We start from the raw sequence: 17,073 nt of genomic DNA, 5'->3' as shown, positions 1-17,073 counted from the left end.
CACTACAGAGGCCAATAACAGGCTATATGGCGAATAAATAGAGTTATTTCACATTTTAATAAAATGTGGCATTATTTCACCACTAGTTATTGTCAATAACTGCTGATTTTGCAAAGATTAGGAAAGAAACATTGACCATTGGTGAACAAATTCTTTGATCTCCTCAAGTGTCCGATGTCCGCAAGAGCAGGAAAAACAATGGCTATGGACCAATGCACCCACATTAGGGACAGTTTCAATATTTTATTCAACCAAAATTCAACCCAGATTTTGGAATTTTGAATTCCTAATAAACTGAACTTATTAGGAATTCTCCATTGTCCCTTTTTTAAAATTTACAAATGTACAAGGTTCCTTCACTTCATCTGTGATTTCCCAACCACATAACCAAGGCGCAAGTTGAGTACTGATAGAACACTCAGATGTGATCTTCTGCATGACTGCATCAAGATTCTTTCTGCATTGTGTTTTATCAATTTCCAGCAGTAAACACTGCACAAAAATGATCCTGATACAATGAAGCATACAGTTATGTCAAGATTGCCTTTTTGTAGTGCTTTATTAATGCACATGTTCACATCAGTAACACAGAGAGAGAAAAGGGCATGAAGGCTGAGAAAATGCACAAGTTCCAATTCTAGAATTCGTTTTAGAAATTGTCCTTGTTTAAAAAAACAGGAATTCAGGAGTAGAATACTGAATACTGAGCAGAGTGAACCAGAGGGACAACAAAACAGGGGAAATCAACTCATTCCCAAATAAGTAAAGCTGTTAAATAGATAGATTATTTTGAAGTTATGGGTATGTTGAACCTAACTGGCCTAAATTATGTGTCTTATAAGTATTATGAATGTTTCAGATAAATAAACATAGGGGAAACTATTTATTAAAGAAAAAACATAGCAGCACATTAGTAAATAAAGATAAGTCATCTTAGAACAAGACAAGACATCAAATGGAACATACCAGGGCACAGAATGCCAGCTGACTATGTGCAGTGGGGGGTGGGGAGAGAAAACCAGGGGGATGGGATGGAGCTTGGAGCAGGAACACTCCATGCGACAACATTTTGTTGCTAGTCAACTAGTCTCAGAAGCATTTCCCACAAAGACTCTCGGTTCCCCACATTTAAACTGTGTATTCCAAGTCGGGAATGTCTATCTAAGGAAGTGTGTCTAGCAAATGAGGCATTTTTAAATGGTCCACAACACCCTTGAAATTCAAAGCCAAGATTGTTCTCAACAGTTATTTCTAATGTAGATTTTTTAAAAAGCAATTTCCTCAATGAGCTGGTGACAACAACATATCAAGGTTTTATCTAATTATCACAGGCTGTGAGACAGGGGCAGGAGAGAATCTCCTGGGAAAATAACAAGGTTTCTTGTATTTTCTCCAAGAGCAGTCCTGAACGATTATCCTGAAATGCTGCAGAAGTGTGTGGGTGGTGGAAAACAGACAAACAACCTTCAATATGGGCTGTTTCTGGGGGTGAGAAATGGCTGACTCCCAAACGGTCGGACCTCAGCCATGCCAGTAATTCAGGGCTGATATGGGGGTAATTAGCCCTGGCAGACTCCCCAGGGTGGGGGAGGACTGTCTCGTAGACCCACAGATCGTCTGAGATTGTCAGCTGGCACCAATGTGGAAAATATGAGAACAACAAGAAGAAGGCAGAAATGGAAATATTGGAGATATACTTCAGAGGCCCAGACTATGGGAAGCCCGGGGGGAAAAATATAATTTGGATTGTAATTTGGCTTTTATTTTATTATTTTTAATTGGATTATGATTTGATGGATTTGTTAATTGGATGTTTTTATTGGAAAACTAACAAAAATGAATAAAAAAAAAACCTTCAATACAACATTATCACAAACGGATGTAGCAAGGCCAACTGATGAGATCAATTCTCAATTTTCAGCACCACTGAAGCAATGAATATATGCCTCGGAAGCAAACGTGTCTCTTGGGTTGCAAGCAGTATTGCAACTAGCAATCAAAGCACTATTTTGATGGCATTAATTGCACACCACAATACTTCCATTGTGTTCTGCATGATGGCTCTAGACATGGCAAAGGATGGACAGCTCCGGGCAGAGTTCAAAGTGAAGCTAGGTTAGAATGTTGTTTAGTCAACAGATAACCCTGGGCTAAGCATTAAATAAAGCCACAGCTCCATCTGGGTGTTTGTGTGTCCCTCACCACACCTACTCACCCAATGTGTGAAGCTCTTCTGGTTACAGTAGCTTTGTCTGTTCCAGGAGCAATAAGACTCCAATGGTGCGGGGCAGGAAAATGGGTTGTTATACTCTGAGTAAGCCCACTGAAATTAATAGATCTAAGTGAGTCATGTCCATTATTTTCAATGGGTGTACTTTGAGGAGGACAAGCATTGGATACAACACAGGGGTTTTGTTGAAGCTTCTGGACTGGAGTCTTCATAGCTGGAGGGTGTCAATGCTACCTCCTCAGGCCAGAGAGGTGTTGGCAGAATGGCCCTTTTCTGTGCTAGAGTTACTGGAGCAGTAGAGAGCACATAATTCCTTCTGATCCTCTGGTTCTTCCTCCAAGTCCATGGTGCCATCCCTTGAAGGCAGGGAGTCAGACTCTGAGGTCATAGCACCTTTTTTGCTGGTATGCTCAAGCCATGTTTGTAACGCTGAACTTCCAGACCAACTTCTGAGCCCCAGAGAAACCCCTCCAAAGCAGTTTCCTCTAGCTCATTTGGGAGCTTCCAAACTTTGATTACAGACACTCAAAATGAGCACCCATGAAAAGAACAGGCTATAAATAGCAATAAGTAACTTGTTTTGTGAAAGTAGGCCTAAAATATTGCCAGTGTCCCAGCAGAGGAAACAGAAAACCACACAAAGAACCAGTGCCTCTGCTGCTCTAGTGCCAGCCCCCTTGGAAGTTGAGAGACCACCAAGAAAGGCCTGGGATGTAAAGTGAGGGGTTGCAGTGGGAGTGGGAAGTTGAGCAGAGGCAGCTTATGAAAGCTTCTCTTCCCCACCCCCCATCTCAGGAGCTCTCTGTGGATCCCCTGGGGGTTGCAGTGGGGAAGAAAAGAGAGAGAATTCACTTTTCGCAAACACCCATGTGCAAGAAGAGCACAGCTCATGCACCCCAGTGACTGGACTGATCAATTACAAACTATACATCTTTAATGCTGCCTGCAATGTCAATCAATAAAAGAGAAGCAAATGTATAGCTGTGAAAACATTACAATCAACTTTGTACTGTTTAATAGGTTAAATGAATAAAACTACCAGCATTATCCAACATGTAGGAGGTTATAAAAACCCTCTATACTGTACATCCGAAAACCACTACCCAAGAGATACTGAAGACTCTTGGATCTACAGGAAGCATGAAGCAGGCAGAAATTGTGAGTGCAAAGGCACAGGGGTAAATGGCAAACAACCCACACCACTTTTAAAACATTTTATAAATTAATTTTTAAGTTTAAAATAAACTTTATGAGTAACACATTAAGACAACTAAATAGCCAATATGCAAAATTAGCTGTATACAGGGCATTCTGCATTAAATCTTCCTCACACTCACTGCTCCCAGTCATCCAAAGAACACTTCCCACATGGCATTTGCAAGTTTCATGCAAAAAAATACACATTTGCCATTATATCTGAAGTGCAGAGAAATAAACTTTAAACCTGCTTCAGACACTATGGGAGATGTATGTTTCCTCTGCGCAAGAAAAGTACAATATATGAAGCAGGCCTAAAGCAGATGACAGTATGCTGTAAACCACGGCTTTAAGTGACCATAAAACTCAGAGCCATTTAACACAACAAAACCAGAACGTTTCCTCAACCAAAAGTTTTCTGCCCGCTATCCAGAGTTTCTTGGTTGCCACTATGAAATAAGAGAAATTAAGATCAGAATGTCAGAGTCTTGATGACCAGCCTGGATAGATCAGTTGGTTAGAGTGTGGTGCTGATAATGCCAAGGTTGCAGGTTCAATCCCTGTATGGGACAGCTGCGTGTTCCAGCAGCTAGCCATTGCAGGGGGTTGGACTAGATCAGGCATCCCCAAACTTCAGCCCTCCAGATGTTTTGGACTACAATTCCCATCTTCCCCAACCACTGGACCTGTTAGCTAGAGATCATGGGAGTTGTAGGCCAAAACATCTGGAGGGCCGCAGTTTGGGAATGCCTGGACTAGATGACTTTCAGTAGGCCTTGCAGCTCTGCAAGTCAAATGACTCCCCCATATAAAACACACAGCAGTCAGTAACTTCCCAGCATACAAATAGGGAAGAGAAGAGTGTATGAAACGCTGGCGGCATGGAAGTGGACATCATGGTGCACATCTTACATGCATCCATCTTCAACCACTGAAACCCCTGTTTGTAAGATACATTTGGATTAACTGCCTGGTTAGCTTGGAGATTTCAACGATACCTTACTTCGTGCCGCATTTGAACATCTGATACTTGCTCAACAAGGCCACATATACTCCGCTTTGCATGCTCATAGAAATTGGGTCAGTACAGTTGAAACACCAATGTAAGGGGTATATATATATATATATATATATATATAAAAGTATTAGCTCTTGTGCCACCCTACTGATGGTAATAATGAGGTTGCAGAGGCAGATACAATCTGCCAGCCAGCCATGCTGAGGCCCAGGAGGGCAGTTGACCATGACCTCACTTATATATTCGGTGCTGGAATCCTTGCCTAGGCAATGAGCGATTGTGGAAAGGGGGGGGGGTTCCTATCTATGCTGAGTACAGCAGGAAAAGAAATGCATAAGAGACCCTAGAGCTTTCATAAAATCATTAAATACAAGTCTGACTTGTCTTTTTCAAATTGGAGAAGGAATCTGGTGGCCTTATGCTAAACGAAGAGAGACAGGAATCAATAAAAAAATCAAGAGCAGGCAGGAAATTGCATGCCACAAAGGAAGAGGGGAGAAAAGATCACTAGTTTCCGACCTGAAGGGAAATTATTTCTTGATCCTGCATGTTGTGATGGGTTATCCTATAAGTTACCCTGTAAGAATCCCACAAACCACATCTTCTCACCAAAGGAGATTTTATTTGGTCAGAAGTTAACACTATTAATACAGTATAGAGAATTCTAGAAGATGCACAGATTTACTGAACTGAGTAAGTATGTGATATTCTCACTGTATTTCGAGTAGAAAAGTCCTTCTTTAGGATAAAATAGTTTGCAAACTAAATGAATAGTCATGAGGTATCGCTGCCTTAAGCTGAAACTGCTAAAGCACACAGGAAATCAACCATCCCACAATGACAAAGGAAAATAAATTAATACAGCGAAAATGTGTCATGGTTCTCCAGTGTGAAGAAGGTGCATGATCATTATCAGCAATATTTAAATAGCAGAGTTTAATCAGGATGATACTGAATTAATGCAGATGATCTAGGAAAGATGAATGAAAATGAGAAGATTATAAGCATAGCTAGGACTAAATCAGGTTGTAATAACAATATGCAATCCAGACTTCATTATCAATCTCCTACAGGAGAGCCCAATGTTTTGGACATTCCAAACTGAATTGCACCCATTTGTACAACCTTTTGTCACTAGCATACCACTAGTTTACTACTTGGAAAAGCTGGTTAGCTCTGCCACCTATCATGCTCTGCACCTTACTGTAGTTCTCAAGGAATATACATCAGCAGGTAATAACTGCTCTCAGTGATGGTTCAGCTTTGCTCACTGGCAAATTAAGGAAAGAAGGTCAATGTTTGCTTTCTTATGTGCAATGGCTACTCAACTGGTTACACATGCTTGAAGCCAAGTTTGCTCAAGGGTGACACAAAGCCCAGGTCAATGGCCCAGTGCAGATAATCACTGTCCTAAATCAGAGTTCAGGTGATTGGGGGGAAAGGGCAATCCTAGGGCTCCCACACTCCCCCTCCTTTGCTTGAAAGGTAAAGAGTAACATCATCCACTTTCAAACAAACCACAATTCCACTTTGCAATTTGTTCTTGTCCAAGTTAAAACAAATCAGGATCGAGCTGCAGTGTGAGTCTCTCTAATGACCACCTGCCCCAGCTGAGATGGTAGCGAACACTGGGGAGTGGCCTCTACAGTGAAATGGAGAATGTACACAGATTTCCTTGGAATGTACCTTATCATTAGGTGCCACAGAGCATTGTGGGGCAGTGCTGTCTGTGCTCGCTGTGACTTGAAGGAGTGTGGGCGGAAGGTAGCCCTGTTCCTCTTCCCTGCTGCCCCTCGATGGAGGCAGCTCCGCTGCTGCTGCTGCTGCTGCCACCTCGCTTCAGCCACCGCTGCCGGGAAAGGAGTGAAGCGGGCAAGGCAGAGGCGCAGGCGGCTCCGTGTGCCACCTTGATGCGCCCCCAATGGGAAGGACAGCCCTGCTACCAAGAGCATAGCTGCCAAGTTCTCCCTTTTTTTAAGGGAAATTCCCTTATGCTGAATAGGCTTCCTCGCGAGAAAAGGAAAAACTTGGCAGCTATGACCAAGAGGAATTGGGGTCCTGCTATCAGCCAGAACCCAGGCCTGCAAATGCTGCTATTTGAAGAGCAGGTTGGCTTTAATTAAGATCTCCCTCACCTATAATTAGATGGAGGATGAGGAGGCCTACCTGGTTTGTATTACTAAGACCCAGACGGAGGAGAAGGGTGAACTTTGTCCCAGTCAGCTGTGCCCACTTTAGGTACTTGGTGCAGCATCGAAGCAGGCTCAAGGGCAAGGGAGGGGGGGATGCTGCAGTCTATAGGAATTCTCTGTCCATATCCCCACACAAGAAGACAAATAATTGAGAGAGTGACTTGGAGGGCTGCATTCTCCTTCTGGGACCTGAGGTTCCCCATGCTCCTCCAAGGTAAACATGTGTCAGGCTGCCAGAATAGCCTTGCCGTAAAATCTGTATATCAGGAACAGGCATGCGACTTGAAGGCAATGAACTTTATTGCTTAACAACCAGAGAGACACCAGACACTCTCAGGCTATGAAAGCTGCAGAAGCTAGAAATCTCTCCCCACCTTCCTTTAGTTAAGCATTTCTCTCTGTACATTCTTCTGGCATGATTCAACTTTTCGTATCTGCTCTTTCTGTTTTTCAGCTCTCCTTTCTTGCACTAAGAAAGGGGTGGGGGGAGAAGGGGCTGGAATAGAAATGTTCTGCAACGCAGATCCCCATCAGGGTCTGTGTCCACACTGTGCCTCTCCCCTTTGCCCCCCACTCTCTGGCTCCAAGACTTCCTTGATGGTTCCCTCTGTGGATTGCTCTTCCCTGTCCCACCAGTCTGAGTCAGACTCAAATTCTCCCTCCCCTGGTGCTTCTCGGGCAACTGGCAGCCACCACTCCTCCTCGTCTAGCCAGTCCCTGACAACATGCCAATGATCCACCACCTCTTCATGGAACGCTATGCAAATGAGAGAATCTGCTGACAATTTAAGAATGGCAGGGCTTTAATTTGACATGCTACTTCTGGACAGAAGAACAAGAATCAAGATACTCAGTGCAGACCATAGCTGCCAAGTTATCCCCTTTTTTAAGGGATTTTCCCTTATGCTGAATAGGCTTCCTCATGAGAAAAGGGAAAACTTGGCAGCTATGGTGCAGACTTTTATTCCAGGCATAGCCATCTGCAATGCATCCTGTCTGAAGAGCAATTGGGTTACAGATCTAGGGTACTGCTGATGTCTTGAACATTCATTGTGTTTAATACAGTGAGTTCCTTGGGCATCATTTATTGGTAACTCTGCTTTGGAGATGTAAATCTGTAAACACTATTGATTAGAGCCATGTTCTCTCAAGCTCTGTTTTGGTTTAAATCTATTAAACCAAAAGGAAGTGCAGAAAGTCCACTATCTCTAAATACTGCTGTGAAATGTAACAGCACGCTTTAGTCCCAACTCAGATATTAGTTTGTAAGACAGCAGAATCTGAACCAGACAAATTATTTTACTGCCATGTTGTTTACAAGGAAATTTTACAAAACTCAAGTATCAAGAAACCTGTTTTCACTTCTAACCAAGCTTTGAACAGCATAAATTAAAAAAAATATAGATTGAAGGGAAAGTGCATAAAGATGTCCATCAACTTCACTGCTATTTTCTTTTTCAATGCTCTTGTCAATATTTCAGAACAGAGAGATTTCTGCAAGAACTCAACAGCAGAACAGCTTGTACAAACCTCATGATATGCATCTGAAAATAGCTATAGGGCCTCATGATAAGGACAGGAACATTAAAGCTCAAAGCTAAAATGATTTACTGGTACCTAAAAAATACATAGCATACACTACAGGGTAGAAATCTTATTATGTGCTCATAATAAAATTTGCAAAACCTGCTTACATCTGAGTAACCTGTATACTTTATTGTAATAACAATCAGGAGTATATGAGATCCATAAAATTCATGTGCATAAAAAAAACTGACTAAAGATTTACATAGTAAGAGCAGCACACACAACAATGCACAATTTATAGGCTTCTTGCATGCTAATTTCCTACTGGGAGTAGAAAGTAAAAAGCAGAGGAGAAATACATTCCTGTTAGTGGCTTAATGCCTCTCAGAGAGCAGGTCCATGAATAAGATGTAATTTTTTTCCTAGCACAGCAGTAATTCCTAACAGAAAAACTCAAGCAAACCAGGAACGCACACACAGCCCTATATGAAAACTCAAAACCCAAACTTTGATAATGAATATATGAAGAGGATCTCAAAAAATGTAGCGATCTGTCAGTATCTTCCTGCTACAGTGCATGGAAACTAGCAGCTCACTATTTTGGTGATGGTGCCAGCTTATTCGAAATCCTGGCCAGTTCACTCTTTCTCAAAACAGGTTTTACGCAAGCTACTTCCCTAGGCCCTCCCTGCCTAAGCTTCTAGTGCTCTTGGTCATTCCTCTACACCCGTAATTTTCAAATTTTGAGGAGGGAGAAATTAATTAATTCAACAGTTAGCAGCTCCTGTGAGCCCAAAGCACTCATCCTCAGCAAGCAACCTTCTCTGAGATGTAGGAATTCTGCTAAATCTCTATATTGGGTATTATCACACTGCAGAATCACACACCCACAGAGAAGGCTACTGGATACTTGTCTCCTTCTAATCAGAAGGCACAGCTCTCAATGAGGACAAATTATTATTATCTTTTCAGGCGCAACAGCAAAGTATGTCTATTATGACTGATAGGGGAAAAAATCTACCCTTGTGATCAGAGTCCATGGTTCTATTTTTTTTAATATAATTTTTATTGATTTTACAGATTACAAAAAGAAACATATATAAAAGAAACACTTTCATAGACAAATTTTCCACCTTCTTTCCACCCCCCCCTCCCATGGGCCCTCCCCTGCCACAGGAGTATCCCATGCAGGCAGGCAGTTGAAGATGTTCCATTTTGTAGATGAGTTTATGTCCCCCCCTCCCCCACCCCCCCCAGAGTCCCCCCCTGCCACCAGAGAGCTCCAGGAGCAGAAAGCAGAGAGACAACCACCCAGCAATCCAAAAAGAAAAAAGCTACACTAAAAGAAAAAAGAAAAAAAATTTTTTAAAAGAATAATAAAAAAGAAAAAAGACAAAAGACAATAATAAAAACAATCTTTTTCAAATTTACATTGATAAACCATATTTTGTGGGCTTCCCCTACCTCCCCCCTTTCCCAGTTTTCATCCCTTTACTATCCTCTTTAACAGTTTCCATATCTATAAACAACTTACTTTTCCTCTTCATAAAATTTTTAAACTTAGCTAATACCATTTTCACTGAATCTCTTAATCCTTATAATTCATTATCCGATTTTTCTTCCCTTGCCTAATTTTTTCCCCCTCAATAGACTTCTTAAAATTTTAAATCCCTAAACTTCTTTTATTTTAACTTTTCCCATAATTAACTCTTGCACTCTAAAAAATCCCAATATAACCTTTCTTCCCCAAATTCCGACTACCTCCCTCCAATCCAGCAAGTTCCGTAATCAACAATCCTAATTTGCTCTTGATAATCCGTCCTAATAATTACACTCCCATTTTTCCTTCATCCCACCCCCTTTTTCCAATGTTTTGTCCCCCAGATATCCACGGGGCCCCCCTGAATTTCTCCCCTTCTTAAGTTATTCATGTCCTTCTCCTTGTGGGAAATCTGTAATTCCATTGGTTCCTGTCGTTCCCTCCTCAAAGGAGGGGTACTCCGCTTCTCTTTTTGTAAAGCAATATCAACTTTTTCCTTGTGGTGTGCTTCATTTTGTGTTGTATTGTCCCAGTCATCATCGTTGTTCTCTTCATGCTCCACGTCAGAGTCCACCTCATTGACCAGATCATCCAAATTGCTATCGCTATCATTGTCGCTATCTTCCTCCTCCATTTCCATTTCAATATCCTCATCATCTGAAAAATCATATTCAGCAATCACCATCTGAAATTGCTGCTTTAGTTCTTGCTGTTGAATCTCATCTCGGCATAGTCCTATTTTTAGTTCCCACATGGCTGTCAAAACAATCCGCTGGAACTCAGGCGAGTAACTTTTTGTTGACATAGTTCCGTCTTGTCAAGGTCACTGCTTATCGTGTGGGGTGGAAAATGGTCACTGCTTATTTTCCCAGTCTCAGCAAAGTAGTTGCATTTTCCAATTCCAGATTCACAAAGGTCCAAACCAACATTTCACAATTCAAACATTTCAAAAGCATATACTCCTAGCTTCTTGAGTGTCTAAATAAAGTAAAACTCATTTATAAATCCTCGTCAGCTCGCTGGGTTGTCTGGGCTGCCGGCTCCCGGGGAAACAAAAGGTTTTCCTCTTTCTTTTTCATCATTCTGCAGAGAATCGTCCTTCTCCCCTTTTACCCTGCATCCAGGGGAGAACCTTTTATGTCTTTTGAGGAAACCTTTTAAACATTCAGTTCATGGCTTCGGGTATTTATTTTACTGTTCCTTAGCTACCGGTGGGAGGGGGTGGCTTCCGTTTTATTTCCCTCTCTCCCAAATCCAAATTAGTCCAGATTAATATTCAAAATCCAATCCAAATTTGAGAACTACTTACAGTCTTAATTTCTAATTCTTTCTTTTGGAAGAATCCAGCGCTCTCCGCCTCCGGCTCGGAGCTTCTCCCCGCTAGAGCGACGATGGTGCTCAAAATGGCCCCCGCGACTTCGACCCTTCTCACTCCGGCGCTCTTACTAGGGCAGCCGGACGGTTGGGGAGTCCGGTTTTGGGCTCTGCCGAGCAGTTTTGCCCCCGGGACGCCCGACCCGGGGTTCTATGGGATGCAGCGTTGCTCTCGCTGCCCTCCCTCCTCTAGCAAAGACGGGCTGTCTCGGAGCGAGACAAAGACCCCGCCGATCGGCGCTGGCGCTGGACCGGAAGCCCCAGAGTCCATGGTTCTAACCACTCCTGCTAAAAATGTTTTTCTGCTGATCTATTGGTACCAATGTCCTTAAATAAGGACAGGGTAGGTTGGCTCAGCTATTAACAGCCCTACCTGCTGCACAGTTAAACACTGGTAATGATGCCCAAACTGAAACACTTCCCATCAACCCCCAGGTAAATGTTTTCCCCAACACTCCAAATAATTAATGGCCCAATTTTGGGAAATGTTCCTTACTTGTGAGAGATGATTGTGGGAGGCAGCTGCTTGTGATCTCCAGCCAGGACACACTTCCTGGCCTTCAGCAGAGGTATCCAGCAGCTTGCTTCAAATGCCTGCGCACATTCATCAATTACCACCAGATCAAAGTGGTTCTCAGGAAGTAGCTTCAGCGGGCCATCAGAAGAGGCTCCTAGTTAACAAGAGAAAATGTTAAAGTTATGCACCATAGCAAAAGGTGGAGGAAATATGTGTTGGCCTTGACATGCTGGATACCTGTGTCTTTTCAAAGTACCACAAGCCTTCACATTATGTAGTTCTCAGCAGTGTGCTGTGAGTGTGACGGGCAACAGAGGATCCATCTGACAGTCCATTTACCTGTTTACCAAAACACTTCTCTTAATGAACAAGCACACTTGGGTATTTCTGTGGAAAAGTTCATCCATCCCTGCAGGTGAGGCAGAAGGAATGCTTGCCAGGTGTGTGTATGTCTCTGTGTGGGTGCAGTGGGAGAAGTATTGGAAACACTAAGTGGCTTTTAAAAGGAACAGGCTGAATCATCTCTGAAAGGAGGGATATGGTGCTCAAATATGTGTAAATGCTAGGACCTCTAACTGCAGGGAGCCCTGAGCCCAAATACACCCCTTTGATAAGCTTGGCATGATCCCAACACCCTTGGCTACTGCCTCTGCCATGTAGGTAATGTGCCCTCTCTTTGGGCACAAAAAACCTGAGCAGTACACTTGCCAAGCCCTGAGTGTGACCCCATATATCCTTGCCCTGATAAATTTCTCAACTTTAACTGACAACTCTTGCTCTTGAAGCAACAGCCTCCAAGGGATCACATTTGCAGTATCTTCTTTCAAATAGTAAATTGGAAAAAAATTGCCAAAGTCCAGTACACCCTAAGATGGCCAGTATTAGGAGACCTAACTCACCCAAAGAGTAGATGGCAATATAGATCTGTTCCTAGATTATGCCACTTGGATTTCAGAAGGGATAATCAAATGACTAAACACTCCTGCATTTAAAAATGAACAAACCACACACCTTCCTGGCACAACTAGATGTCAGGGAGGAAGATACTAGCCTAGCCTTCTTCCAGGTGTGCTAGGTTTGAATACACTCTAGTATTCTGCTTGTCTAGAACACTCAGTGGTGAGAGATTTAAAGTACTATTTCAGCCTTCCAATCAAAAGGGAAACATTATTTTAAACAACAAATTGATTTTAATATGGCACTTGCGTTGTACTCATAAATAATCTTTGCACATGTTTGTAACATTTAATATGCAATCTTTTTCACTCAGGTTATTTGCAAGCTTCCCTGATAAATATACCATGGGGATCGCCAACAGGAGCAATTTGTCTGGTCCCTGATCCAAGAAGCCACATTAAGTACATACTTTAAAACACAATTCACGGCTTTCTTGGGTCCAAATGCTTGATTAGTTATATAAATAATGCATGTTCCCTTCCCTCATTAGCCGGCATAAAGTAAAAGATGTTCTATAAAACATGAATGGCAGAGTTGTGTGTGTGGTACACATGCACACAGTATTGATTAGTTATACAAACCATCCAACTGCAAAGCAGAACTGCACAGAAGAAAAAGGCATCTAGCACAGGCATCCCCAAACTTCGGCCCTCCAGATGTTTTCAACTACAATTCCCATCTTCCCCGACCACTGGTCCTGTTAGCTAGGGATCATGGGAGTTGTAGGCCAAAACATCTGGAGGGCCGCAGTTTGGGGATGCCTGATCTAGCAAGACACAATTCTGTATACGGCACAAACCGTTACACATACTGGGCTGAGAATCAATTCAAAGATGCACTGGGCAATCTTTGGTGTTCGTAATAAAGCGCAATAAAGCAGTGGAGTGTAGAGCAGCCTAAATCTGTAACTGCCAATAACCTGATTTAGCTATTCTTCAAGGCAAAAAAACCCACCCAAACAAACCAGAAAAGTTCCTCTAACCTGTGTTTGTTGCCAGAATAACATTAGCTTTTGTCAGTATTTCAGTCATAGCAGCTTCCTCTCGCTCTTTCAGTTCTTTTCTCAGTGTTTTAATCTCATTTAGAAAATGGCTTCTTTCTCCTTTGTCTTGGGCTTTTCTGGTTTTCACCTGTAGAAAAGGGAAGAAGAAGAGGAAAACAATTTCCCCCGTATTACAAAGTAACTTATGGCCCAGGGTATCACTATACCCAATGTTTAGCAGCTAAGATTAATAGTTAATAAAACAAAAACTTCCCCATTAAAATGCAGCATACCGCAATTCAACATCAAGCTGCTCTCTTTTCAGCCCTTCTGCCTATACTGATAAAATGTAAATCATCATGAGAAAGGGAAATATAGTTTGTTGATAGTATATTGGAGTGATGAATTCAATATGGATTATTTAATGGGACGTACTGTTGATGAATGATGTTTTTTTCTGGTTGTAGCATCAATAATTCCCCTTCCCCAGCAAAACACAGCTTTTCATCTATGTGAGGATCCAGCTGGGATTCATTAATCCCTGAAAATATGCAGACTAGCTCTAGGGTTTATTTAATTGGTTAGTGATAATGACTATTCTAACACAGAAGTCTCAAACACCCCTTTGCTCCAGATTTTGCAAGCTGAGGACATACTAATTAAAATACACTGCAACTTTCAGCACCTGCAACACTTTCTAATTGTGCATGTCTTTTAAAATAAAACATTACACACAATGTGACCAGTAGGTAGCATTATTTTGTTGTTACCCACATGGTCATCCTAATGTGGTTTGTCACATCTAAGCAGCACATTGTACAAGACTTCCCAACACCAATAAATATCTCACAATATAAATAATTTCGTGATTTAGCTCAGCTGCATATTCAAAGTCACAGGCGTAAATTGGCAGCAAAGTAAGATGGAGACAAAATTTCTATATTTCTCCTCATCTTAGCTTTGTTTGGCATGCCTTCATCTCAAGGCAACCCCATTACGCTGTCTAGCTTGCATTGGATGAAAACCTCAGTTCGAAGGAGGACACCTTTCTAACTCTAAGAGCAGGCACCAAATGTATGAGGTGAAGCTAGGCAACCTACCTAAACTCCTGTTGATATAGATTACCATGAGGTAACCCCTACAGCATTTGTCTGGGAGATGAGATATATAATTTTCAAGGTAGATGGGCATAATCAATTCATTTTCAGAGGCGCATGAGAGACTTACCATTTATAAGAGAAGGCAGCAGTAGGTTCTCTGCTTTCTTTTCTTCAACACCACCACTTAGTCTCGACTACCCAGGCCCTTGCAGAGCCAAGCAGAGGCCTGGGCCAGGTAGATAATGTGGCCCTTTTTAAAAAACCTTTTGTTACTCCCCCCCCCCATTTTACTGATTGTGAATATGCTAACCGAGACCCCCTTTGGAATCGGAGGCCCGGGCCAAGTGGCCTATATGCCCCCCCCCCCGGTCTGGGCCTGCGACTACCAACCGCATCCTGATGGGATTCCAATGTCTTGGAGAAATGGCCCAATGATGTCACGATGTAATGTCACCACTCCCCAAGGCATGGCTGGGGCATGGGTAGCTGCTCCCCCCAGCGGCCAGTTGGGGAACCAACTTCTTTTCTCCCCGCCAGCAATGCCCCTGGGGACAGTGCTGCCATGATGTGGCAGTGCTCCGATTGGGCCACTCTGTGGGACATGGGAATGTCGCCAGGTTGCCAAATGAAGTTCTGCCACTGAAGCAAAGCCATTTTGGTTGAAAGAAAAGAAGGTGAAAACCCTCTGCCGACTACTCTTATAAATGGCAAGTCCCCCTTGTTCTCCTCTGAAAATTAATTGATTTTGCCCTCCCTTCCTGTGTTATTTGGGGTAAATAAAACATAAACAAATATCTAGAAACAACTTCATTTTTTGTAGTATTAAACTGCAAAAAAAATATTCTATGGCCTTACAATTAAAATCATATAAATACCAACTCAGAAGTTTCATTCAGCTGAATGAAACTTGCTCCCAGCTAAATTTATATAGGATTGCAGCATTAATATCAGTTCTTGTTCAAAAGAGGCAACTATGGGTGCAGGGTTTTTAAAATTACAAGATATACCAGACCAAGTACAGTGGTGCCTTGGGTTGAGTACACAATCTATTCCGGGGTGCCATCCGCACACCGAAAAGTACTCAACCCGAGTGGTGCTTTAATGCATGCGCGAAGTGCCGATAGAGCACTTCTGCAAATGCGTGAAGTGCGCAGAACACTTCTGCGCACGCGGCAGAACCCAGAAGTAAACACTTCCAGGTCCGCCGAGTACACAACCCGAAAGTACGCAACCCGCAGCGAACGCAACCCGAGGTATGACTGTATGTAAGAATATGAAATCTTCTGAATTAATACAAGTTGCCCCTTCCCCATTGGCTTTGTCTCAAGTCCTCACAAATAATCTTGTGACAGAATAATAAAACTGCTAGCCTTTATTCCTGTGATATTTCTACCCTTCTGGGTCACTGCAATAAAGTGGCTAGAATGTTGGGGTGGTGTTAAATGAGTCTTTTAGCCTATGCTATTGCCTGTGTGTCTCATTTGCTGCTTCCTTCAAAACCGGAGGGGGGGGCATGTTTAGAAATCAAGAAATATCCCATATAATAGAAAGTCTTGCATACTCCTGTGCCAGGAGATGATCCAAATAATAATAATAATATTACCTTTTCTGGATATTTTATTTTCTTGGGACACAACAAAATAAAATAAGAAATAATGAAATAAAGTAAGAAAGTAAAAAGTAAAGCAATTGCAATATACAAAACCTATAAAGTTGCTGAACCCTTTCCATGACTGCTGGCTGTGGAGACACTGGAGAGATAGGCAAGCTACTTTCCATTGCAATTTGCTTTGGGAGGGCACTAGTCTCTCAAAACAATTACACTCTCCTGGATTCCTCCCAAATAGGGAACAACTTCTGAGCTGTTTCATTGCTCCGGCAAATAAAGAGAAATCTGAAAATGCTGAAAGAGGCAAACTCTGCAGCTTTCACTAAAGAAGAACATTTAGCTCCCAGCATATTATTACAGTACATACAAGTGGAAACTGCAACAAGATGTTGCAGTATATACTCACCTCCTAACAGGGGTGTTCTTGTCCAGCGTGCCTTCCTCCAGGATATCATAAGATGTTAGGGACTAAAAAAGCTAATTCATTCTACCCCTTTAGTTTCTCTTCCAACTGACACAACATTCTGTAATGCCTGGTGTCCACTGAACATACTGAGCCCTCATTAGGATTTTGGTGGTTGCGGTAGTTTTTAAATTGTACTTCTCCAAAACTTGGGATTCCCCCTCCCACAAGCATGCTGATACCTCCCTCTTGTCTCTCAGTGGGTCCATTTTGGTTCCGTTCTGATCAGCATGAGGGCACTGAGACTTCATTACTGTATTGAGAGAGGTTGATGACTATTGTACCCTACCCTTCCCATAAGAGGTGCTTAAGGTGATGTACAACCACCAGCACCACAATTATATCCTCACAACGGCTGTGTGAAATA

General features: G+C 42.3%; 1 protein-coding gene across 2 annotated transcripts in view; it reads right to left on the bottom strand.

The window, feature by feature from the left end:
* Positions 1 to 17,073, bottom strand: part of IGHMBP2 (immunoglobulin mu DNA binding protein 2) — a 68,105-nt gene that overhangs the window by 36,117 nt on the left and 14,915 nt on the right. For both annotated transcript variants that reach the window (XM_035122726.2, XM_060276691.1), the window contains exons 7-8: positions 13,535 to 13,682; positions 11,575 to 11,749 (exon numbers count right to left, since the gene is read on the bottom strand). In XM_035122726.2, the coding sequence (XP_034978617.2) occupies positions 11,575 to 11,749; positions 13,535 to 13,682 (323 nt within the window). The remainder of the gene's footprint in view (positions 1 to 11,574; positions 11,750 to 13,534; positions 13,683 to 17,073) is intronic.

The sequence above is a fragment of the Zootoca vivipara genome, chromosome 1 (assembly GCF_963506605.1).
Source record: "Zootoca vivipara chromosome 1, rZooViv1.1, whole genome shotgun sequence".
In the NCBI taxonomy this organism is placed as follows: Eukaryota; Metazoa; Chordata; class Lepidosauria; order Squamata; family Lacertidae; genus Zootoca; species Zootoca vivipara.
The sequence above is the reverse complement of the archived record's forward strand: the minus strand, read 5'-3'. Positions and strand labels throughout refer to the sequence as shown.